This window comes from Pipistrellus hanaki (assembly GCF_964339955.1).
Source record: "Pipistrellus hanaki genome assembly, chromosome: 2".
Classification (NCBI taxonomy): Eukaryota; Metazoa; Chordata; class Mammalia; order Chiroptera; family Vespertilionidae; genus Pipistrellus; species Pipistrellus hanaki.
This window is the reverse complement of record NC_140504.1, coordinates 174,514,168-174,536,008: the sequence shown is the minus strand read 5'-3', so window position 1 is coordinate 174,536,008 and position 21,841 is coordinate 174,514,168. Positions and strand designations below refer to the sequence as shown.

The 21,841-nt window shown below is 46.1% G+C and overlaps 1 protein-coding gene across 4 annotated transcripts; it reads right to left on the bottom strand.

Annotated features, from left to right (window-relative positions):
- Positions 1-193: 193 nt before the first annotated feature.
- On the bottom strand, positions 194-13,413 carry AKR1A1 (aldo-keto reductase family 1 member A1). Of its 4 annotated transcripts, none has more exons than XM_084874694.1 (10): positions 13,054-13,413; positions 10,415-10,486; positions 6,474-6,563; positions 3,691-3,810; positions 3,356-3,507; positions 2,301-2,496; positions 1,510-1,709; positions 1,180-1,252; positions 954-1,040; positions 194-338 (listed from the first exon to the last, which is right to left on the bottom strand). In XM_084874694.1, the coding sequence occupies exons 3-10, from the start codon at positions 6,555-6,557 to the stop codon at positions 273-275; spliced, it is 978 nt and encodes a 325-aa protein (XP_084730820.1). In that variant the 5' UTR covers positions 6,558-6,563; positions 10,415-10,486; positions 13,054-13,413; the 3' UTR covers positions 194-272. The 4 variants fall into 4 exon arrangements, with proteins under 4 accessions (XP_084730820.1, XP_084730821.1, XP_084730822.1 ...); XM_084874695.1 differs by having other exon boundaries at positions 12,791-13,402; XM_084874696.1 differs by having other exon boundaries at positions 12,876-13,402.
- Positions 13,414-21,841: the final 8,428 nt, after the last annotated feature.

Genomic DNA, 21,841 nt, shown 5'->3' with positions numbered 1-21,841 from the left:
ATGCGGTGCTCAGAGCTGCCAGTAGATGGCGGACCAGTTCAGAAAAGCACAAATTGAATTCAGCTCCATTTTGATTTCTCCAGAATGAAGAATGATAAGGAAATTTGGGCTCCGGGAAGGTAGTACCCAGTATCCCCAAGGGAAACGGTTCCATCCCAGGTCCTACCAGCCAAACAACACAATGAGCAGTGTAGATGTTTCAATGGGTTTATTAAATCTTCCTGGGGGTGGCAGTGCCTCACAGCTGGAGAGATGGAAAGGAAGCTGTGGTTTCAGTACGGGTCATTAAAGGGGTACAGAGGGTGTCCTGCGTCTCTTGGGACCTTCTTCCCATCCACCTGGAAAAGAGACAGACACATGACCTTATTAGAAGTTAATATTTCAACGACGCAGGGCATCATTTCCCAAAACTTCCTGGGCCTCACTTGTGTACAGCGTGATGCCAAATGGCAACAACAAGGCCCCAGCCTCATAGAATGCAACAGTGTCAACAGCATTCCCACTGAACCCATAGCCTGGAACATAGTCTGCCGTCTCAGCTGGGAAGGAACTACTTATTTCCTTATGTGCAGTAGGCTGTAACCCAACTTCAACCCCTCTGAGGAGGCTGAGAATGCCTTCTAGGCTCCCCTCATTTATATCGTTTACTAAGATTTTTCTATATGTCAGGATCTAGAATCATTTTAAAAATAGGAAGCTTAGGCTTGGAGAAGTTAAATAACATCTAGCTTACAAGATATAGGAAAGCAAGACTGGGACTTACTTGTTATACTTCTTATCCCTGATCCACTATTTCCTCCCTGAATAGAAAGAGCCCGTTGTGTCCAGGGCAGAAATCCTACCAACAACACCATTCTTCCTCTCTCTGATCAGCAATATGGAGGCCAGGCTTGGGTCAGAATCCTGCTCCAAAGCTAACATTCACCGACTCTGGGGGTGTGAAATATACTCACGGTAAGCATGGGCACGATGTATCGCCAATTTTTATTCAGGGAATCCAGCTGCTTCATCTCTTCTGGAGTAAAGGTGAAGTCAAAAACCTGGGGATGGGTAGGAGAGGTCAGGAAAGCCAGCTTTGTGAGTGAAAGTCGGGGTTCTAGGACACTGCCTTCTTAGCCTGGCAGAGTTGGGGCCAGAATGTGTCCCAATGGCCTAAAGACAGGACCCATCGCCAAGTACCTGGATGTTCTCAAGGATCCGGGAAGGCGTGACACTCTTAGGGATGCAGATCACTTTTCGTTGGACCTGCCACCTGCGGTGGGGGATTAAGGTAGATGAGAAAGAGGAGTCAGTACTCATAAGCATTGTCTTGTCTTCCATGCAGCCTTTTCTTTAAGCTCCTGAGCCCCCCCTGGAATGGGTAACATGATTCAGAGTGGCCTCTCCCAGATCACATGGCAAGAGTCTTAGCCTCATCCAGGCACTTGGATAAGGAACCCCTAAAACCTTACCTCCCAACCCAAGAGCCCTTTCTCTGATCTAGCCTTCTTTCCCCAATATTGCCCTCACCTGAGCAAGATCTGGGCTGGAGACCGGCCATACTTTTTAGCCAGTGCCAGGACCACTGGATCCTCAAGCAGGACAGGCTCCTTAGGATCACGCCACGCACGATCAGAGGAGCCCAGAGGGCTGTAAGCAGTCACCTCCAGGCCGCGTGCTTGGCAGTGAGCAATCAGCTCGTGCTGAGCCAGATATGGGTGGCATTCCACCTGAGCCAAGAAATAACCCATCACCATGGGGTGGCGACATCCAGCTTGCCTAGCTGTGCCATCCGGACCAACCTGCTGACCCCACCCTACTTCCCTTCAGAACTTTTCATTTTTCTTAATATACATATGTTTTTATTGATTTTAGAGAGGGGAAGGGGGGGGGAGAGAGAGAGAGAGAGAGAGAGAGAGAGAGAGAGAGAGAGAGAGAGAGAGAGAGAGAGAGAGAGAGAGAGAAACATTCATGATGAGAGTCATGGACCGGCTGCCTCCTGCATGCCCCACACTGAGAATGGAGCCCATAACCTGGGCATGTGCCTTGACCAGGAAGTGAACCATGACCTCCTGGTTCATAGGTCGATGCTCAATCACTGAGCCACGCACACCAGGCCCTTCAATCCTCTTATCACTGTTTCCCATGTCCATTTCATTCTTGCTCCACACTTCAATGTCCTTCTTTATGTGAAGGAAGTCTACACCAACATTTCTGACAACTTGCTAGCCATCTCCATGAAGTAGACCCATCATCTGCTCACTCATGCTCTTGCACATACACCTCACCCCCAAACAACTGACCTGCTATGCTGTGCTCACCTGCAGGACAGCTGGGCGCACAGAGGCCACACTGAGAAGATCATCAATCTGCCGACTGCTGAAGTTGGACAGGCCCAGCGCCCGCACCAGCCCCTTAGCCACCAGTGCCTCCAGAGCCTTCCAGGTCTCCTTGTAGTCAATGAAGTCATAGCGGACAGTGCCATCAGCATTCTTAGGGAAAGGGTCATCTCCCCGCCTGAATGAAAGACAGCCTCTCAAGAGTGGGCACAAATGCCAGGCTTCTGCCTTACCTGCCCACCCAGCCACTCTGTGTCCTATACTCCAAGGGGAAAGGTCCAAGACTGAGAAACAAGCATGGCTTTACACCCTTCCAGATCATGACCCAGATGTTTACTATATGGAATGGCCTTTTCCCCTCTTCTTCCCAGGGGCAGATTATTCCTCCTCTTCTCTGGGAAGGCTTCCTTCCTTATTGCCTTCCTCCTCAAGAGTTACATGCTCTTGCAGCCTTCTTCTGGCACAGGGCACAGAGCAGAAGGTAGGCTCCTCTCACACCCTCGGCTAGAACTTATTATTATTATTTTTAAAAAATATATATTTTATTGATTTTTTTTTACAGAGAGCTAGAAACATCGATGAGAGAGAAACATTTGTCAGCTGCCTCCTGCACACCCCCTACCGGGGATGTGCCCGCAACCAAGGTACATGCCCTTGACCGGAATCAAACCTGGGACCTTTCAGTCCGCAGGCAGAAGCCCTATCCATTGAGTCAAACTAGTTTTCGCTAGAACTTATTTACTTCAATCTGGGCCTGGTTCAGCAGAAGCTAGTAGCTTACCTGAACGAATACAGGAGCAGTAGAACCACTACGTGCATAACCTAAGATAGAACCCATGTGAAGCTGCACTTCTTTTTCTGTAGCTAAACTCCTGGCTGCTATAACAGAAAGGGCCGAGTTCCCATGCCAAGTTCCTCAGCTTGCCACACAGACAGTGTTCCTATCCTGCTCCGCTCCTGTGACTTACGGTAAGTTACTAACATGACTGACTCCCCCACCCTCTAATTCCCTGGATAAAGACACTGGCAAAGCTCACTCAAAGGCATAAGGCCAGTGTATCAGGTACAGGTCCAAATACTCCAGCTGGAGGTCGGCCAGTGTCTTCCGGAGGGCAGGCTCCACATCCTCGGGGTGGTGCTTAGTGTTCCACAGCTTGGAAGTCACAAACAGCTCCTCCCGGGACAGCGCCTGGTGCAGGGGGCAGGGCCCATAATGAGAAGAGCCAATGGGCACCCAGTCTTACCCCCCTCACCTCTGGGAGAGGAATTAGAAGGGAGCTGATGCCAGACCCCTCCAGCCAGGCCCCAATCCTCCCCCTACCCCCCACCTCTTGGATCTCTCACCCCATCCCTAGGCAGCCCCAGTCCTCACCTTGCCGGGTCCCACAGTCTCCTTCAAGGCTTCCCCGATTTCAGTCTCGTTGCCGTAGATGGCAGCACAATCAATGTGGCGGTAGCCCACACTCAGGGCATGCTTCACAGCTGCCTTTACCTGCCGGGTGACAGAGCAGAGGGATTCGGTTCTGTGGGTCTGGGCCAGAAGCTGCCCTGTGGAGGGTCACTGGTGGCGGGAGGGGGCAGGAGCATACCACTGCAGTCACCCATGCAGTGGGGGAGAGACGATGGAAGATGGTTCTAGTCTAGGGGAAGGGACCAGAAGCCACAATCCCTTTGTCCCCATCCCACTAACCTCCAAGGCTCCTTCCTACCCAACAATCTCAGCAGTGCCCAGGAGAAAACTAGCAACGTGTTCCCAGCTACATGCTCAGAAGACGAGTACATTGACTGAGGGCAGAAGTATGGAGCCAGGTTCCCTACCCTAAGGAGCTGGTTAGGAAACATGATACACAGGTAGATATGCCTTGGCCAAGGCCATTGTGAGAGAGACCCTCAGGGAGCCATATGACCAAGCACGCTCTGGGGGACCAGGCAAACAAAAGAGGTGAGGGGGCAGAAAATTAAGGAAATAGAGACGTGAGGTGGAAGCTAGGCCCAGAGCCTCCTTCCAGAAGAGAAAAAAGCAGGTATCAAGTAGGAGGCCAGGTCCAGTTAATTTGTTAAAAACTTGACTAGAGCCTAAACTGGTTTGGCTCAATGGATAGAGCGTCGGCTTGGGGCCTGAAAGGTCCCGGGTTCGATTCCGGTCAAGGGCATATACCTTGGTTGCGGGCATATCCCCAGTAGGGGGTGTGCAAGAGGCAGCTGATTGATGACTCTCTCTCATCGATGTTTCTAACTATCTCTCTCCCTTCCTCTCTGTATAAAATCAATAAAATATATTTAAAAATAAATAAATAAATAAATAAAAGTTTAAAAAAAAACTTGACTAGAAACATGGCATCAGAGGCAGAACCAGATGCCAGGCCCTTGGCATTCAGATCCCCATCTGGGTGCAGCTCTTACTACCCAGACATATTCCCCAGCCCCTGTCCCTACCCCTGCTGCTTCATTCTGCCCGCCTCCTTGTTGGCCCTGTCTCTGACCTCCACCCTTTGCCTTCATCTAGCTGCTGGACTTGTCCTGCCATGTCAGTGCCTGCCTGGAGCACAAAGACCCCAGCTCCGCAGTCCTAGGCAGCTGTAGGAAGGAAATCAAAGGGGAAAAAGGCAGAGTCATCCAACCACACTACAAACACTAGCCAAAATCCCACAGAGAAGAGGCTGTTCTCGCTGCCTGAGCCCCTCCCAAACTTAATCCACAAACTTCTCCAAACTCTGACTCAGATGCCCAAGGAACAATGGCATAGTGCTGGGGAGAAGCCCAACACTAGGTGGGTGCTGAATTTCTAGCCATCGATCCTAGGAAAGCGGGTCTCCATTCCCAGGACCCCCAGGCTGGAAGGGTTTACATCAGGGGTCAATAAACTCCAGCTCATAGCTGCCCTGAGCTATGAACTGTTTTTATATTTTTAAATGGTTACATAAGTACATAATCACCACCATTTTGCAATCTGTCCAGCAAAATCTAAATTGTTAACCATCTGCTTCATCAAGAAAAAGTTTGCCCTGATGGGGCAAGGGGAGGAGGGCTTCTTATACCGCTCAGCGAGACTCAGTGGTTGAGCATCAACCTATGAACCAGGAGGTGACAGTTCAATTCCTGGTCAGGGCACATGCCCAGGTTGCAGGCTCAGTCCCCAATGTGGGGCATGCAGGAGGCAGGTAATTGGTGATACAGTGATGTTTGTGTCTCTCTCTCCCTTTCCCTGACTCTCTGAAATCAGTAACAAATATATATATATATATATATATATATATATATATATATATATATATATATATATATTTTTTTTTTTTTTTAAAGAAAAAATTTGCACCCAGCCAGTTTAGCTCCCCAGCCTTGGTCGGGTTGCATGTAGGAGGAAACCAATTGATGTGTCTCTCTCACATTGATGTTTTTCTTTTTTCTCTACGTCTTCCCCTCCCACCTTCTCTCTAAAAATCAATGGAAAAATATCCCTAGCAGGTTTGTTTCAGTGGATAGAATGTCAGCCTGAAGACTGAAAGGTCCCAGGTTCAATTCTGGCCAAGAGCACATGCCCAGGTTGTGGGTTCAATCCCCAGTGTATGGGCATGCAGGAGGCAGCCGATTGGCAATTCTCTCTCATCATTGATGTTTCTAGCTCTCTCTCCCTCTCTGAAATCAATAAAAATATATTTTAAAAATATATATATCCTCAGGTGAGGATTAACAAAAAAAGTTTGTTAACCCTTGGTCTTGATCTAGTTATTCTTCAAACTCTGATACCTTCTGTGTGACTCTCTGGAATGAGACAGGCCCAACCCTCAACGAGCCCAGTGATGATCAGTTCACAGCACAGGGTGATGACATATTAGGGGTCAGCAATGGGTTAGATACAGAGGGATCCCACATCTGCCAAAGGATTCAGTGTTGATCCAGTTAGGTAAAGGGTTCTTTCCTATGACCTTTGCCCTGCTGACTTTCTCAGCCCCTCCTCTGAGTCAGCTGGGTAGGCTAAGGACATGTTACCAGGCCCTTTTTCCCTTGTTTTTTTCACTGCCCTCCAGCCTCATCCCACCGTAAGTGGAGTACAGGGATGGGGCTGCTAGGGAAAATGCAGGAACTCTCTCCCAAATACTGCCTTTTCCCTAGCAGCGGTATAAGAAGCCCTCCTCCCCTTGCCCCATCCCTCACCTGGCCAGGATTGCTCTTCCAGGTGCCCAGTCCAATGAGGGGCATCTTCTGCCCAGTGTGCAGGAGGAGACTGGAAGCTGCCATTGCCTCCTGAAACAGAAATGGGAAGAGAATGCTGTGGGGATCAGTGCTGCTTGGGCTTCAAGACTCCAGTCAATCATGGGTGACAAAGAAGGCACAGAGATGATGAGAACAAACTTGTAGTTGTGTGATATGCCCAGAAGCAACCAAAGTCAGTAGCTCCTGGACAAACATTAACCAGACCACCAGCCTGGCTGCCCTTCCTTTCCCCGGCTAAAGGTCTGTGTTAAAGAGCTCTAATACCTAAAAACAAAGGCAGGTGCCTCCCCAGAAGTGCCTAGTCTTGACTACATAAGGTCCCAAGCCAGTAAGACAGGCAAAGACCATTAGGAGTCAATGTGAGACAGGGCGACAGAATAGGCTCAGGAAAAGGTTACTTCTCTGAGGTTAAAATGAACATTCCCAGGAGTTTGTCAGAACTAGAGAGACTCTCTGAGTTCCTCTCAGAGGTCAGATACACTATGCTGCTAGGCCTGAGTGGGCACTCACAAGTATAATATTTTGTAGATGAAGAAACAGGCATAGAGAGATCAAGTTATTTGCCCCAAATCAACAGCTAAGCTGGCAGAGCCAAGGATCCAAGAACTAATGAAAAAAGACAGGTAAACACAGACCTATAAAATATATGTGTTGACAGTAGACAACATACGTACAATGTGCTGCAGAAAGCAAGTAACTCCTATAGAGCAAGAACCAGGGAATATTGACATTGGCTTTTAACAATGAGTTGGGATTTTCCCTGGAGTCAAGGGGAAGTCTTTCCAGTAAGGTGAATTACTGTGTAATTCAGTGTAGCCAACAGCAAGAAATTTCAAATGCAAGAAAATTTCCAGCCCTAACCCGAGGATAGAGCACTGGCCTGTGGACTGAAGGGTCCTGGGTTCGATTCCAGTCATGGAGACAGTGAGAGGTGTGCAGAGGGCAGTTGATCGATGTCTTTACCTCTCTATCCCTCTCCCTTCTTCTCTGTAAAAAGTTAATAAAATATATTTTCTTTAAAATTTCCAACTGAATAAAAGCAGGTGGGTGATTGGAGCAAACCCTTTTGAGAGCTATGAAAATTAGAAGTTTCCACATGGCTCTAGGATGAATACTCATTCAGTCAGCAAATGATGAATATTCTGGGCCTTGTGCTAGACTCAGATATTCAAATTAGAGTCCCTGCCCTCTAGCAGCTTATGGTCTGGTAGAGGGGGGAGGGCAGACGATATGGGTGCATTATATCCGAAATATGACCAAAATCTGCACAAGTACTATAAAAAAAAAAAAAGAGTACGCTGGCTAGGATGGCTTCTTGGAGGTGCTGAGTCAAGTCTTAATGAACAGGAGTTATCCAAGTGAAAGGGGAAGGAGAAAGAATGCTCACTCCCAAAGTAAGTAAGGTAGAAAGCTTCTCATTTGATCTCATCAGTACTACAAGTATCTCTCTCTCAGGATTGATTTCATTGTCAGCAATACCTTTTAAATATAACCTTCGTTTCCAAGTTCTGAAAGGACATCAAGAATGTTATCATTGCCCAGCTGGTGTGGCTTGGAGGTTAAGTGTTGACCATGAACCAAGAGTTCCCTAGTTCAATTTTTGTTCAGGGCACGTGCCCAGGTTGCAGGCTGGTAGGGGGCGTGCAGGAGGCAGCAAATCGATTATTCTCTCATCATTGATGTTTCTATCTCTCTCTCTTTCTCCCTTCCTCTCTGATATCAATAAAAATTTTAAAAAGCAAGAAAAAAAATTAAAATATAGGCACTTCTCTATAAGTGTAAAATTTTTTCTTTGTTTAAGCTTCTATCAGTTAACTTTTAAGATTCTTGTTTACAATATTTTAAATTGAAATGTGTCAACTTAAGTGGTCATTTTAAACTATATTTTTATTGATTTCAGAGAGGAAGGAAAAGGGGAGAGAGATAGAAACATCAATGAGAAAGAATCATTGAATGGCTGCCTCCTGCACATCCCCTACTGGGGATTGAGCCCACAACCCCGGCATGCACCCTTGACCAGAATCAAACCCTTTAGTCCACAGGCTGACGCTCTATCCACTGAGCCAAACCAGCAAGGGCAATGAAAACATTTGTTTTTAAAAAAGATTACGGTAAAGCAGGTAATAAGGGAAGTTGTGTGTACAACCTACACACCAAAATTGTCTTTCCTAATACTTCTGCCTCGGGAAGAATTTTACAGACCGTCTAGCACAACCAGTTTTGGAGACCACTATTTTTTTTAACAGCAATGAATAATTCCTTTTATAGGTTCATCAGTATACTCAACATAGTTGAATAAAGAATCAGGGAGTCTTAATAGAAAATGCCTTAAGATAAATAAATATATACTAAAAATTAAAAAAAAAAAACCTCCACTAAAGCCATATTAACATATCCATTATTGAAGGTATCTAATTATTCAAAAACATAAAAAAAATTTTCATCTTTTTTTTTTTTAATAAATATATTTCATTGATTTTGTACAGAGAGGAAGGGAGAGAAATGAGAGTTAGAAACATCAATCATTGATCAGCTGCCTCTTGCACACCCCCGACGCTCTATCCATTGAGCCAAACCGGTCTTGGCAAAAAATTTTCATCTTTCATTTAAGGCTCTATATAACTCAGAAATTGACACTAAAATCTGTTAACTTCAAACAGTAAATATCTTTCAGTGGAGAGTTTATCACACTCAAAGACAATTTTCAGTAAGAACAACACTAAGGTTCAAATTTTAAGTCAATGGGAATGAAGTCAGATTTAGACCACAGTCACTATGAAGACTTAGATAACTAATGTGTCACTATACATTAAAAAAATGATGACTGAGGATGGGGTCAAGTGGGGAGGCAGACAGTGGCGACCTCTGGAAGATGGAATCTCTTCTCTCTGCTGGCCCTGCCGCCACTGCTCCGAAAGGCCCCGAACGAGAGCCCGGCCGCTCCCAGCGCCCCCATTTGGCCCAGGCGACCGGGGAGCAGGACGCGGGCGGACAGAGCCATGACCGCTAACCCCGGGCTTCCGGACGGAGTTCACCCCAGCCGCTCCGGCCTCCCGCAGCTGCTGGACGGGGTCCGCCCCCACAGGGGTCCGCCCCCACAGGGCCCGGCGGGGGAGCAGCTCCCACCACCACCGGTTCCGGGGAGCAGTCTGGAGACCAGCACTTCTTTCTGCTAAAACAAAAACGGTCCATCTGGGAAGCAAACCAAAGATTGCTGAGAGCAATTCTCTGATACCAAACTTTCCAGGGATCAGGCAAGTACATGTCTGGAGTCCACAGGAGGAACTATCTTTCCATTTAACATCAGAGTCTGTGGCTGATTTCCTGGGCTTGATCCCCAAACAAATGACCTGGTGGCCTCGCTAAGATTTCCCAGCACACAGGGGAGGGCTCTGAAATTACAACTGGGCTGAGAGCTTGAACAAAATCCATGCATAAGGGTAAGAGGAAGAAGAAACTTGATGCTTGTTTCTCCCTTTCTTTTGTTGGTGAAACTGAAAACCAAAAGGCCTGAGGCTTGGGAGTGTAGTGGGGGGAGACTGTGGAGGTAGGAAGACCTAACAAAGATCTGCAAAGAACAAGAGCTACAAAGAAGTAAGCGGAGGGGCGCCAGCAGAAGGCAGATGTTCTTCTCTAGGACCAGATGTCATCCTCTTCCAGTTCTTGACTTCCTCATCTTCTGCCTGAGGCAATAGCTTTCCAGCCTAGCCCTGTATTAATAGGCTCTGAGCTTGTCAGGAATTGCCTCACTGGACCTGGCAGCACTCAGAAACCCTCCTGTTATATTGGGAGAGGTTCTAAATGTAAGAGAGAGAAGCTGTGAATGCATGAGGAGATGTGGAAGAGGGTAGCATCGGGAGTCAGGTTTCATTGGAACTTACGTTCTTTCACACTGGGGTTCAGCCTTCTCTTCTCAAAGGAGGGCTCTACAGTTGCTGGCTGGATGTGGGGACCTAGAAAACACAGGGAAAAGAGGAAGCAGCATTTGGATGAGCGTTCCATTTATGGGCCTTTCCTCAGCCTCCCATCAATGTTGGTGTACCTCGAGATTCTGTCCTCAATCTTCTTCTCATGTCTTCACCTATCACCTTAAGTACTCATTTTCCCCACCCCAGTTCTGTATATTCAATTCCCTCTGTTCATCGCCACAGGTGTGTCCTACAGGTATCTGAGACTCAACATGCCCAAACTGTACTTGTCACATCCAGCAGCAGAGCACAGAGGAAGCAATTCAAAGTCTGGGGTTTCACAGACCTGGGTTTGAATTTCAGCCCCATCTTGTGAAGAGATACTATATCTAAAGCACTTTACCTATGATCTTTCTGTGTATTTTTTTCTCAACAGGGACTCAGGGCCCTAGTGAGAAAACAAACCAGAAAACATGCTACTTTTGAGAAGCATGTCTACAATTTCATAGAAAGGCTAGATCTCCTGGAAAAAATCGTGTTAGTGAGCAAACAAAATGGAAGATGGCAACTAAAACTTACTGAGCATCTAATATGTACACCAAACTCTTTTTTTTTTAAATATATATTTTATTGATTTTTTTACAGAGAGGAAGGGAGAGGGATAGAGTAAGAAACATCGATGAGAGAGAAACATCGACCAGCGGCCTCCTGCACACCCCCACTGGGGATGTGCCCGCAACCAAGGCACATGCCCTTGACTGGAATCGAACCTGGGACCCTTGAATCCACAGGCTGATGCTCTATCCACTGAGCCAAACTGGTTAGGGCGTATACCAAACTCTTTAAAACCTTTATCTCATTTAATTCACTGGGTCTTTAAAAGCCATCTAAATAAAGTATTTCAGTTCATTTGAAGTATTTTTAGTATTACCAGATTGTGATTTTGATAGGTGACAGGGAAGAGAGTATATCATCTCCTGTACTTCTAAGAAGCAAGCATATAGATGTAATGGTGACCAAGATTTGGTCTATTTGGCTGGGTTAAAAAAACCCTATTAGTATTTGTATAGTATATAAAGAAAGATATTATTTGCTCTAAACTGTTATGTAAAACCAAAAACTACAACACTCCACATACTTCTTGATGTGGGAAAAAAAACAAACCTTTAAAAAATACATTTTTTAAATCTTTCTCCAGTCTATCCATAGTTACCACTACTGCCACTGCTCTAGTTCTGACCACCCCTACCTGAACCAGGGATCTCTCTGCTTCCATTGTGGTCCCTCTCCCCACAATCCACTCACTTCATCTGACCATGTGACTCCCGGGTTCAAACTCTCCCAGCAGCTCTCTCCTACCCAGGACAAAGTCCAGCCAGACTCCTTAGAATACCCTTCATAACCTGGCTCCCACAGCCCTCATCGTTCCTCCTCTTTTCGGACTCCCTGTTTCTGAGTTTGCAGAGTGAGCCACCAGTTACTTGATTCCAGGCCTCTGCACACTTCCCTTCCCCAAGGCCCAATCTTACCTGGCTAATTGCTGCTCATCCTGCGGCTAGCACTTTAAACTTCTGGCTCCTTCCATGTACTGACAGCTGGTGCACACAGCTGCAGTTGTCTGTTTATATAAGTTTCTTCCCACAAACCTGGGTACTCCTTGAGGTCAGAGCCTGTCATCTGTCTGATCCCCTCACTCCTAGACTGCCCGCCCCATACATACATATATATACACACACTAAACACATACACACAGAGGCAAAGGGGAGACAACTTGACAGCTGGGTATTTGAGAAAGTCACTGCCTTTTTCCTTTCCCTTCTTGGGTAACCTGGAAAGAATCATCTCTGGAAAATATCAAAGAACTTTACTATCTCTGCCCCTCACTTCCCAATAAAATCCCAAATGGCTCCAGAGAGAATGCTATTGAGATTACTCCTGTACCACACACACAAAAAACACACAAAACAAGCAAACAAACAAAACCACACACACACACACACACACACAAAACAAAAACAAAAACAAAAAAACTGAGACCTTGGGGAAAATAACAGGCGCCTGATCAGAACCATAAAGACTCAGCCTAGGTAGGTCCTGCAGCCCTGTGTCTGGTCAAACTGAAGGGAAGAGTTAATAACAGCCCCATCTGGTGAAGGTTCAGATTCTTCGAGGCCACCAAAAAGCATGCCCTGGCTTTCCCAAACTCCAAGCAGGTGCCAGCAAGCAAACTGTAACCGCTCCTGCTCCTTTTGAGAAGCATATCTACAATTCCATAGAAAGGCCAGATCTCCCGGGGGGGAAAATCGTGTTAGTAAGCAAACAGAATGGAAGATGGCAACTAAAACTTACTGAGCATCTACTATGTGCTGAACTCTTTAAAAAGCTTTATCTCATTTCATTCTCCCTACAGTTCTGATGTAGGAACTCATTTTACCGCTGTGGAAAATGGAGAGGTCCAGAGAAACAGAACTTATTCAGGATCACACAGCGAGCAAGAGGAAGAGTTCACCTCTGAAACCAAGGCTGGCCCCTCCAGAACCTCTCCACTCCGGAGTGAAGGGTCAAGGCCAACTCCTCCGTTAGAAAGATGGGGCCTCCGCAGGAGAACTCACCCTCGCACCAGCGCTGAGCGTGAAGAAGGCGGTAAATCGCGGCTCAGCCCTGGCACAGCCAGCGATCCCAGGAGCCTCGGCTTCCGGGATTGGCGGGCTGCAGGGGAAGTCCGCCTCAGGGGAAGGCAGGAGCCGGGTCCCAGTCCGACCCAGCTCCGCCCAGAAGGGGGCGAGGGCTGGGCGCTCGGCCTTTGGATCAGGGATGGGCCCCGCCCCAGCCCCCCGCGGGGGGCCTTGGGGGTGGAGCGCTGGGAGGCCGCACCATCGGCTCCTCCGGGTGCGGAGGGTCGGACGGGCCGAAGCTGGAACACAATTGGCCGCGCGGGTTTGGAGAAGGCGCCGCGGCGGAGGGAAGCCTGCGCGGTGGCCACGTGGGAGGCGGGGGCGGGGCCAGGCGCCTCTGCCGGCCCAGGATGCACCGCGCGCCGCGGCGACGCCCTCCCACTCCTGCCGGAGGAAGGAGTGTCCAGAGTGCCGCTTCCCTCTGGTGTCAGGTCACCTTCCCTGATTCATTAATCCAGCGCGCTCCATTCTCCATTGCAGTCTGGTTGGCCGGGTTCCCAGAATGTACTAAGCTGAGCCTGGTCCTTGGTCGGGCAAACTGAGACTCCAGGAGCTGGAGAGCCCGTGGTTCCTGCTGGCCTGGGCACCCCAACCACGCATTTATGTGCCATGCACTGTGCTAGACTTTATAAACGTGATTTTATCGAATCTTTATAACAACCCTGGAAGGCGAATGTTCTTAATTTTACTTTCTTAAAAATATATATTTTATTGATTTTTTTACAGAGAGGAAGGTAGAGGTACAGAGAGTTAGAAACATCAACCAGCTGCCTCCTGCTCACCCCCTACTGGGGATGTGCCTGCAACCAAGGTACATGCCCTTGATCGGAATCAAACCTGGGACCCTTCAGTCTGCAGGCCAACGCCCTAGCCACTGAGCCAAACTGGTTAGGGCTTAATTTTACTTCTTTTTTAAAATAATATATTTTATTGGTTTTTTACAGAGAGGAAGGGAGAGAGAGAGAGAAACATGGATCAGCTGCCTCCTGCACACCCCCTACTGGATACATGCCCTTGACCAGAATCAAACCTGGAGTGCTCTATCCACTGAGCCAAACCGGTTTCAGCTAATTTTACTTCTTGTCTTTATTGATGTATATGGTGTCGCATACATGCCAAAAAAAAGTACAAATCTTAAATTTGCAGCTCTAATTATTTTTTTAAAATATATGTTTATTGATTTTTTTACAGAGAGGAAGGGAGAGGGATAGAGAGTTAGAAACATCAATGAGAAAGAAATATCGACCAGCTGCCTCCAGCACACCTCCTACCAGGGATGCGCCCGCAACCAAGGTACATGCCTGCCCTTGACTGGAATCGAACCTGGGACCTCTCAGTCTGAAGGCTGATGCTCTATCCACTGAGCCAAACCGGTCCTGGCACAGCTCTAATTTTGGGGTGAATGTAATTATCCAGGTGAGGCTAACTGATATTACCAGAATACTTAAAGCCTTTGAGAAGAATTCGCTATTTAATAGATTGGACAGATTCAGCAAGAAAAAATAGCTTGCCCAAAGTCACACAGCTGTTAAGTTACAGATTTGAAATTTGAAATAGAGCCTGCTTTTTAGGTTGAGAGGTGTCTTACATTTATATGTGTCAATGTAAGAAACTTTCAAACCTGTAAAGATTTTTTTGTGAGTTATATGAGTCAACCTGTAGGAAGCATCACATTGAGATAAAACTCGCCGAGACCGGTTTGGCTCAATGGATAGAGCATGGGCTTGGGGACTGAAAGGTCCCGGGTTCGATTCCGGTCAAGGGCATGTACATTGGTTGCAGGCATATCCCCAGTAGGGGGTGTGCAAGAGACAGCTGATCGATGAATCTCTCATCGATGTTTCTCTCTATCTCTCTCCCTTCCTCTCTGTACAAAATCAATAAAATATATTTAAAAAAAAAAAAAAAAAAGCAAACTCGCTGAAACTGGTTTGGCCCAGTGGATAGAGCGTTGGTCTGCGGACTGAAAGGTTCCAGGTTCGATTCCGGTCAAGGGCATGTACATTGGTTGCAGGCACATCCCCAGTAGGGGGTGTGCAAGAGGCAGACGTTTCTAGTTCTCTATCTCTCTCCCTTCCTCTCTGTAAAAATCAATAAAATATATTAAAAAACAAAAAGAAAAAAAAAACAACTCAAGGGAATAGCAGTTTTGCACCTTGTTTTATACATTACAATCAAAAGAGAAGACATAACCCAGATGGCATGGCTTGTTGTATTGCAAATCAGTGAGCTGGACAAGACCCCTTAATCAACCAATTAGTTGATTAAATATATTTTATTGATTTTTTTACAGAGAGGAAGGGAGAAGGATAGAGAGTTAGAAACATCGATGAGAAACATCGACCAGCTGCCTCCTGCACAATCCCTACTTGGGGATGTGCCCACAACTATTGTACATGCCCTTGACCAGAATAAAACCTGGGACCTTTCAGTCTGCAGACTGACGCTATATCCACTGAACCAAATCAGTTTTGGCGACATCTTTTAAAAATATATATATTTTATTGATGAATCCTGATCTCAAGTATTTCATTTAATCCCCACAGTAGCCCAGTACATTGTTATTTTCATCCTTATTTTAAAGTGGGGTAAATTGAGTATCAAAGAGGTTTAGTGACTTCCTCAAAATGACATAGTGGTAATCCTAGGTAGTTAGTTCAGCAGATAGAGTGCCGGCCTGTGGACTGAAGGGTCCCAGGTTCGATTCCCTTCAAGGACACAAGCCTGGGGTGCAGGCTTGATGTCCAGTAGGGGGCATACATGAGGCAGCCTATTGGTGATTCTCTCTCATCGAAGTTTCTATCTCTCTCTTCCTCTCTGAAATCAATAAAAACATATATTTAAAAAAGAAAAGCTGCCACACTCCACTAAACGTAAGTCCAAAATAGCCCCTCCCAATTTCCTCTTTTCCTCTATAAAAGCAAACCCAGCTGGGATTTGGTTATGATTCCACCATAGTTTGCCTGCCCTCAGTTGAAATTCCTCTCTGTTTCAGAAAAAATACATTTTGCTGGTAAAATAACTGCCTCTTTGTCTTTTTTAAGGTCAACAGATTAAATGAAACAATGGATGTAAAGTGCCTGGCAGTACATAGTAGGACTTGGTGAATGGTAGTGATTATTATCTGTATTCAGAATAAACTGTTGCAAGCTCGGCTGGGGGAGGGAGAACTATCCCCTCCTCACCCAGTGAAGCTGCTGAAACTCTTCCCCAAATTGAGAAGAGATAGCTGGACTTCTGAATGGAGGAGGATTCTGCAGGATTGCCCTCTCTCTCCCCTTCTCTCTCACACTCCCACATGTGTTGCACACACATTTATGTAGCAGTCCAGGTGTTGGTATAAAAACTAATTATAATTAGGGCAGGAATCACAGTCACACAGAACAATACTGCAGTAAAGTGGAGGAAAGGAGGCTGCAGCCAAAGGAAACCATTAGTCTGGGGCTGGAAAGGGGAGGGGAAGAGGATGGAGTGCTATGGGCTGGGCGGGGCTGGCAAGACAAGGCAGAACCACAAGCAGGAAGCTGACAGATTAAGTCGGATGGCAGTGTGGATTTCTCCTGTGTACTTTACTTCCCAATTTTACATCCTTCCATTGCACATCACCCACAGAGGCCACTCTGTGCTAAAAGTGGGTAGAAGTGATTGATTGATTCATTTAATCAACGAACATTTAATCCTACCTACCATATGCCAGGAACTTTCTGGAAGGATGAACAGTTGGATTTATAGGTAGCTGGGAGGGGTAGTGTGGGCAGAGGAGCTAACATGTCCCAAGTGGTGGTGGAATGAAGCCGGCAGGATGTTACCTGGCAGGAACTATATGTGGCACAGCCTGCTCACTACTGTTCCCTGCCTGGATGGTGATGAACACACATATACGGCACTTGGGAGTCTTTGTGTGTGTGTGTGTGTGTGTGTGTGTGTGTGTGTGTGTGTGGTGGAATATGACTTGGGAGTCTTGAGGTAGCCATTCTCTAGGCAGGGACCCGAGAGCCATGATGCCTGGACTAGAAACAGTTAAGTTCTCCCTGCAGAGGTGTTCAGTTCCTGTCCTCTCTGGACCAGCGCCATCTTTACTGGAGCATGAGGACAAGGTTGCAGACCAGCTGGGGCAGCACGCATGGGGCAGTAACATGTCCAACAGCATGGCAGTGTGTCACTCGGCCTTATTGATTTGAGGGGGAGAGAGGGATCAATTCGTTGTTCCACTTATTTATGAGTTCATTAATTGATTCTTGTATGTTTCCTGTCTGAGGATCGAATCTGCAATCTTGGTGTATCGTGATGAGACTCTAACCAATTGAGCTACCTGGTCAGGATGAGAAAGCCTTTTTTAACTTTATAGCCAAAGTTAAAAGTTATAAAGGAAAATATTGACAGTTTTCACTATCTAAAAGTGAAAGTTGGTCAGCAAGTCAGCATAAGCAAGATTAAAAGACAAATGACAAAATAGGAAAAGACTGCAATATTTAATGGTTGAAAGGTTCAATTATTACTTTGTAAAGAACTGATAGAGTCCTAGCTAGTTTGGCTCCATGTATAGAGCATCAGCCTGTGGACTGAAGGGTCCCCAGGTTCAATTCAGGTAAAGGGCACATGCTCGGGTTGCAGGTTTGATCCCCAGTAGGGGGCGTGCAGGAGGCAGCCAATCAAAGATTCTCATCATTGATGTTTCTATCTCCCCCTTACTATCTGAAATCAATAAAAATAAAATAAAAAAGAACTGATATAAAATCAATAAGAAAAAGACAAATATTTTGGTAAAAAAGTAGTTTTTATCAGGTACTTCTCAAGAGAAGAAAATGTCTATAAATAGATTCTTGAAACACACTAATGATGAAAGAGTCATTACAAATCACTTTTTTCATTAGATTGATAAAATTAAAATATAAAACTGCAGTGTTTGGGACAGTATGATAAAAAGGATCTATATTATACACTGTGGATGGGAGTGCAAATAGTATATATTGTGTTGTGTGTGTGTTTTTTCTCAAACTATAAGATAAAGTTTATTTAGAAAGTCACAGATGTAGAAGAAATTTGGCTCAGGAAACAAGTTACAGAGGCAAAAGAAAGGCCATTGGAGCTTAGGAGAAAGAGAGAGGCAAGAAAAACATATCTGGGGGAAGGGAATAGGAAAAGGAGATAAGGGAAGGGAGTGCGGGAGGGGGTGGAGAAAAGCCAGGATGTGCTCCATAGAGAGAACTGCCTGTCCTATATAATAAAAGACTAATATGCTAATAGACCAAACAGTAGAACAACCAAACAACCGGTCTCTATGACACGTGCTAACCATCAGGGGGCATGCGCAGAACATGGCTGGCATTGGCAGCAGGTGGCAGAGTGCAGAATATGGCTGGCGTCAGCTGTGGTGAGATGATGGAGCAGGTGAGCAGGGGCACCAGACCAAGGTGGGGCGCCAGTTGCTGTCATTGGGGTAAGCCTCTGGTGGTTACTAAAAATTCTTTGTTCCCACACATCATGATCCCAGCCTGAACTCGCACCCACTGACAGCACCAGAGCCACCACTCACACCCACTGCCTTCGCCCAGCACCAGCTGTGATGGCTCGCCCCTGAGGGCTTCCCCACATCCCCCTGCTCCTGAGGAGCTATTGGGGCTGGCAGCTGCTACTTACATCTGCTGCTGGTGCTGGCCCCACTCATGCTTGCAGCTGGTGCTGGAGCTGCTGCTCATACCCACTGCTGGTGCCTGGCTCCAGTCCTGATTGCTTGGCAACGTTAGTGGGTACAAGCAGCTGCTGGCCTGATTGCCCCTGAGGGCTTCTCCACCTCCCCCTGTTCCTGAGGGGTGATCAGGGCAGCAGCCACCACTCGCACTGCTGACAGAGCTGGCCCTCTCCCACCTGCTGCTGGTGCCGGCCCCAATCGCTCCACACTGTCAGCAGGTGTGAGTGGGGCCAGTGCTATCAGCATGTGTGAGTGGTGGTGGCAAGAGTGAGGCTGCCAGCAGATAGGACTAGGGCCCACAGCGGGAGGGGCTGGGCGGGGGTGTAGAAGATGGGCCAAGACCTGCTCCTGTGCCACTGCACCCTCACGGCCCACCATTCCTTTCAAGGTGCACCAATTCATGCACTGGGCCCCAAGTAGGATATAATTTTTATATGGTAATTTGGTAATATATATTAAAATTTTAAGTGTATATTCCTTCTGATTCAGCAATTTTAAGGAATTTAGCCAAAGGAAATAATAAAAATGTAACAAAGATAGTTACTGTGTTGTTTAAAGGCAAGAAAAATTACCCAAATGCTCATAATAAATTAATTATTGTGCATCTGTAAAATAAAAACTATACAGTCACAAGATAAAGTAGATATGTAAGTGTTATAGTGGGAAAATGTCCATGATATGTTGTTAAATGGGAAAATTAAAAAAACAAACAAACAATAAAGGTTATAAAAGCAGGGTTGGTATTAGCTGTGTTCAGCTAATTCCATTTCAAAGACCAAAGTCCTAGGGCTTCACAAGGCCAGGGGGCCAGTTTCTGCCCCTGGCTCTAGGTTGTGCAATCTGAGGGAGGAGGCTGGCCATGAGCCCACAGTAGGGGTGGGGATTTCTTCTCCAACTTCTGCAATCATTACAGAGCCCAAGAGCCAGATCCCTGCAACTGGAGCCTGGATTTCCTTTTCTGGGCAGAATGTGGGTGAGGGTTAAAGTCCTGTGTAGGTATTGGTGCCCTTCCCATTTCATTACGGTAAGAAGGTGATGTCTCTGAGTTCTGCTAGTGTTGGGCTTTGGGAATCTGATTTCCTTTAACTAGGAAATCTAGCAGATAAGCCTTTGCCATAAAGCTGCTCTTTTAGTCATAGACCGACTATAGACAAGCGACTTATCTTGATCATGTTCTATTTGAGCCCATTTCTGAGAGGCAAGAGGATCATTTGATTGCAGTAGGCTCTTGATAAAGACTGATTAAGCTTCACATAAGCCTAGGCTTCCATGGAGATTCTAGGAAGCAAAATAGTTTCTTCATTTTATGAAATATTTAGAGATGTGAACATTAGAAAGACAAAGCTATTACTACTTAAATGGCCAATTAGTAGCAAATTAGAGCTCTGGGTCTCCCTGGCCAGGCCCTGTCTGGAAATATTCTTGGGACTGAGGTAGTAAATGCAGTTCATAACACTTTCTGATAAAAAACATCCTCCAGCCCTAGCTAGTTTGGCTCAGTGGATAGAACGTCAGCCTGTGGACTGAAGGGTCTCACTTTCAATTCTGGTAAAGGGCATGTACCATGGTTGCAGGCTCGATCCTCGGCCCTGGTCGGCCTTGGTAGAGGTAGTGTGGGGTAGGCAACCAATCGATGTGTCCCTCTCACATCAAAGTTTCTTTCTATGTCTCCCTCTCCCTTTCACTCTCTCTAAAAATCAATGGAAAAATATCCTTGGATGAGGATTAACAACAAAAAATACATTTTCCAGCTGGTTGGAGCAATATCCCTTACACCAAAGGTTGCAGGCTCAATTTACAGTCAGGGCACATATCTAGGTTTTGGGTTTAATCCTGGTGGGGCACATACTATGAGAGGCAACTGATTGATGTTTTTCTCTCACATCAATGATTCTCTCTCTTCCCTTCCTCTCTCTAAAAAAAAAATAATTAAAAAATAATAATGATTAAAAAATATTCTTGCCGAGACCGGTTTGGCTCAATGGATAGAGCATCGGCTTGGGGACTGAAGGGTCCCGGGTTCGATTCCAGTCAAGGGCATGTACCTTGGTTGTGGGCATATCCCCAGTAGGGGGTGTGCAAGAGGCAGCTGATCGATGACTCTCTCTCATTGATGTTTCTAACTCTCTATCTCTCTCCATTCCTCTCTGTAAAAAATCAATAAAATATATTAAAAAAAAAAAAAAAAGTTAAAAAAAAAAAATATTCTCCATTGAAAATCCCCATGCTGGCTTTTCCCAATCTAAGGTACGAATGGCCCAATTCTTAAATACTTAAATAATGCCTGCAGCACGGCTGGAGTGGCTCAGTTGGTTGGAGCGTCATTATTTGGCTCAGTGGATAGAGCGTTGGCCTGCGAACTGAAGATCCTAGGTTAGATTCCAGTCAAGGGCATGCCCTTTGGTTGTGGGCACATCCCTGTAGGAAGTGTGCAGGAGGCAGATGATCAGTGTTTCTGTAAATAGAGCAACATAGGCTGCCAGTTAGATTTCAGCTCAAAGCACATACCTGGATTGTGGATTTGATCCTTGCTTGGGGTGTGTTAAGGAAGACAACCAATCATTGTTTCTCTCTCTCTCTCTTTCTCTCCCTTCCTCTTTCTCTAAAAATCAATAAAACATATCTTCAGGTGAGGAATAAAAATATAATCACTAGAAGTGTGGCTAGTCCCCTGAGAGCAATGCCTGACGCATTCATGCATTTATTCCACATTCATTGAGCACCAACTGCCTGCAGGCCAAATGCTGGAGATGTGGAGGTGAAGATGTGGCCCTGTCCTCAAGGAATGTACAGTGTAATGCAATTGTTCTCAATCTTTTTTCTCTTCAATGCTATGAGGTACTTACTATCATCATAACTTGATCTATCAAGGAGACAGAAAAAGAATCAATGATTATAGAATGAAATGACAAATGCTATCGGTGATAGAAATAAGCATATGGTATAGAGGAAATACAGAGGAAGGACTACTACTAAAAGTCAGATTGGGAATGGGGAGATTATTAAGAAAGGTATTCCAGAATGGCGACAATT

Bases quoted from the DNA above. Each gene is read 5' to 3' on its own strand.
- AKR1A1 (XM_084874694.1), bottom strand. From the start codon at position 6,557: ATGGCAGCTTCCAGTCTCCTCCTGCACACTGGGCAGAAGATGCCCCTC. The intron at 3,508-3,690 runs GTGAGGACTGGG...CCCCTGCACCAG, and splicing joins AGACTGTGGGACCCGGCAAG to GCGCTGTCCCGGGAGGAGCT. The intron at 2,497-3,355 runs GTGAGCTTTGCC...TCTTTCATTCAG, and splicing joins CACTGGCCTTATGCCTTTGA to GCGGGGAGATGACCCTTTCC.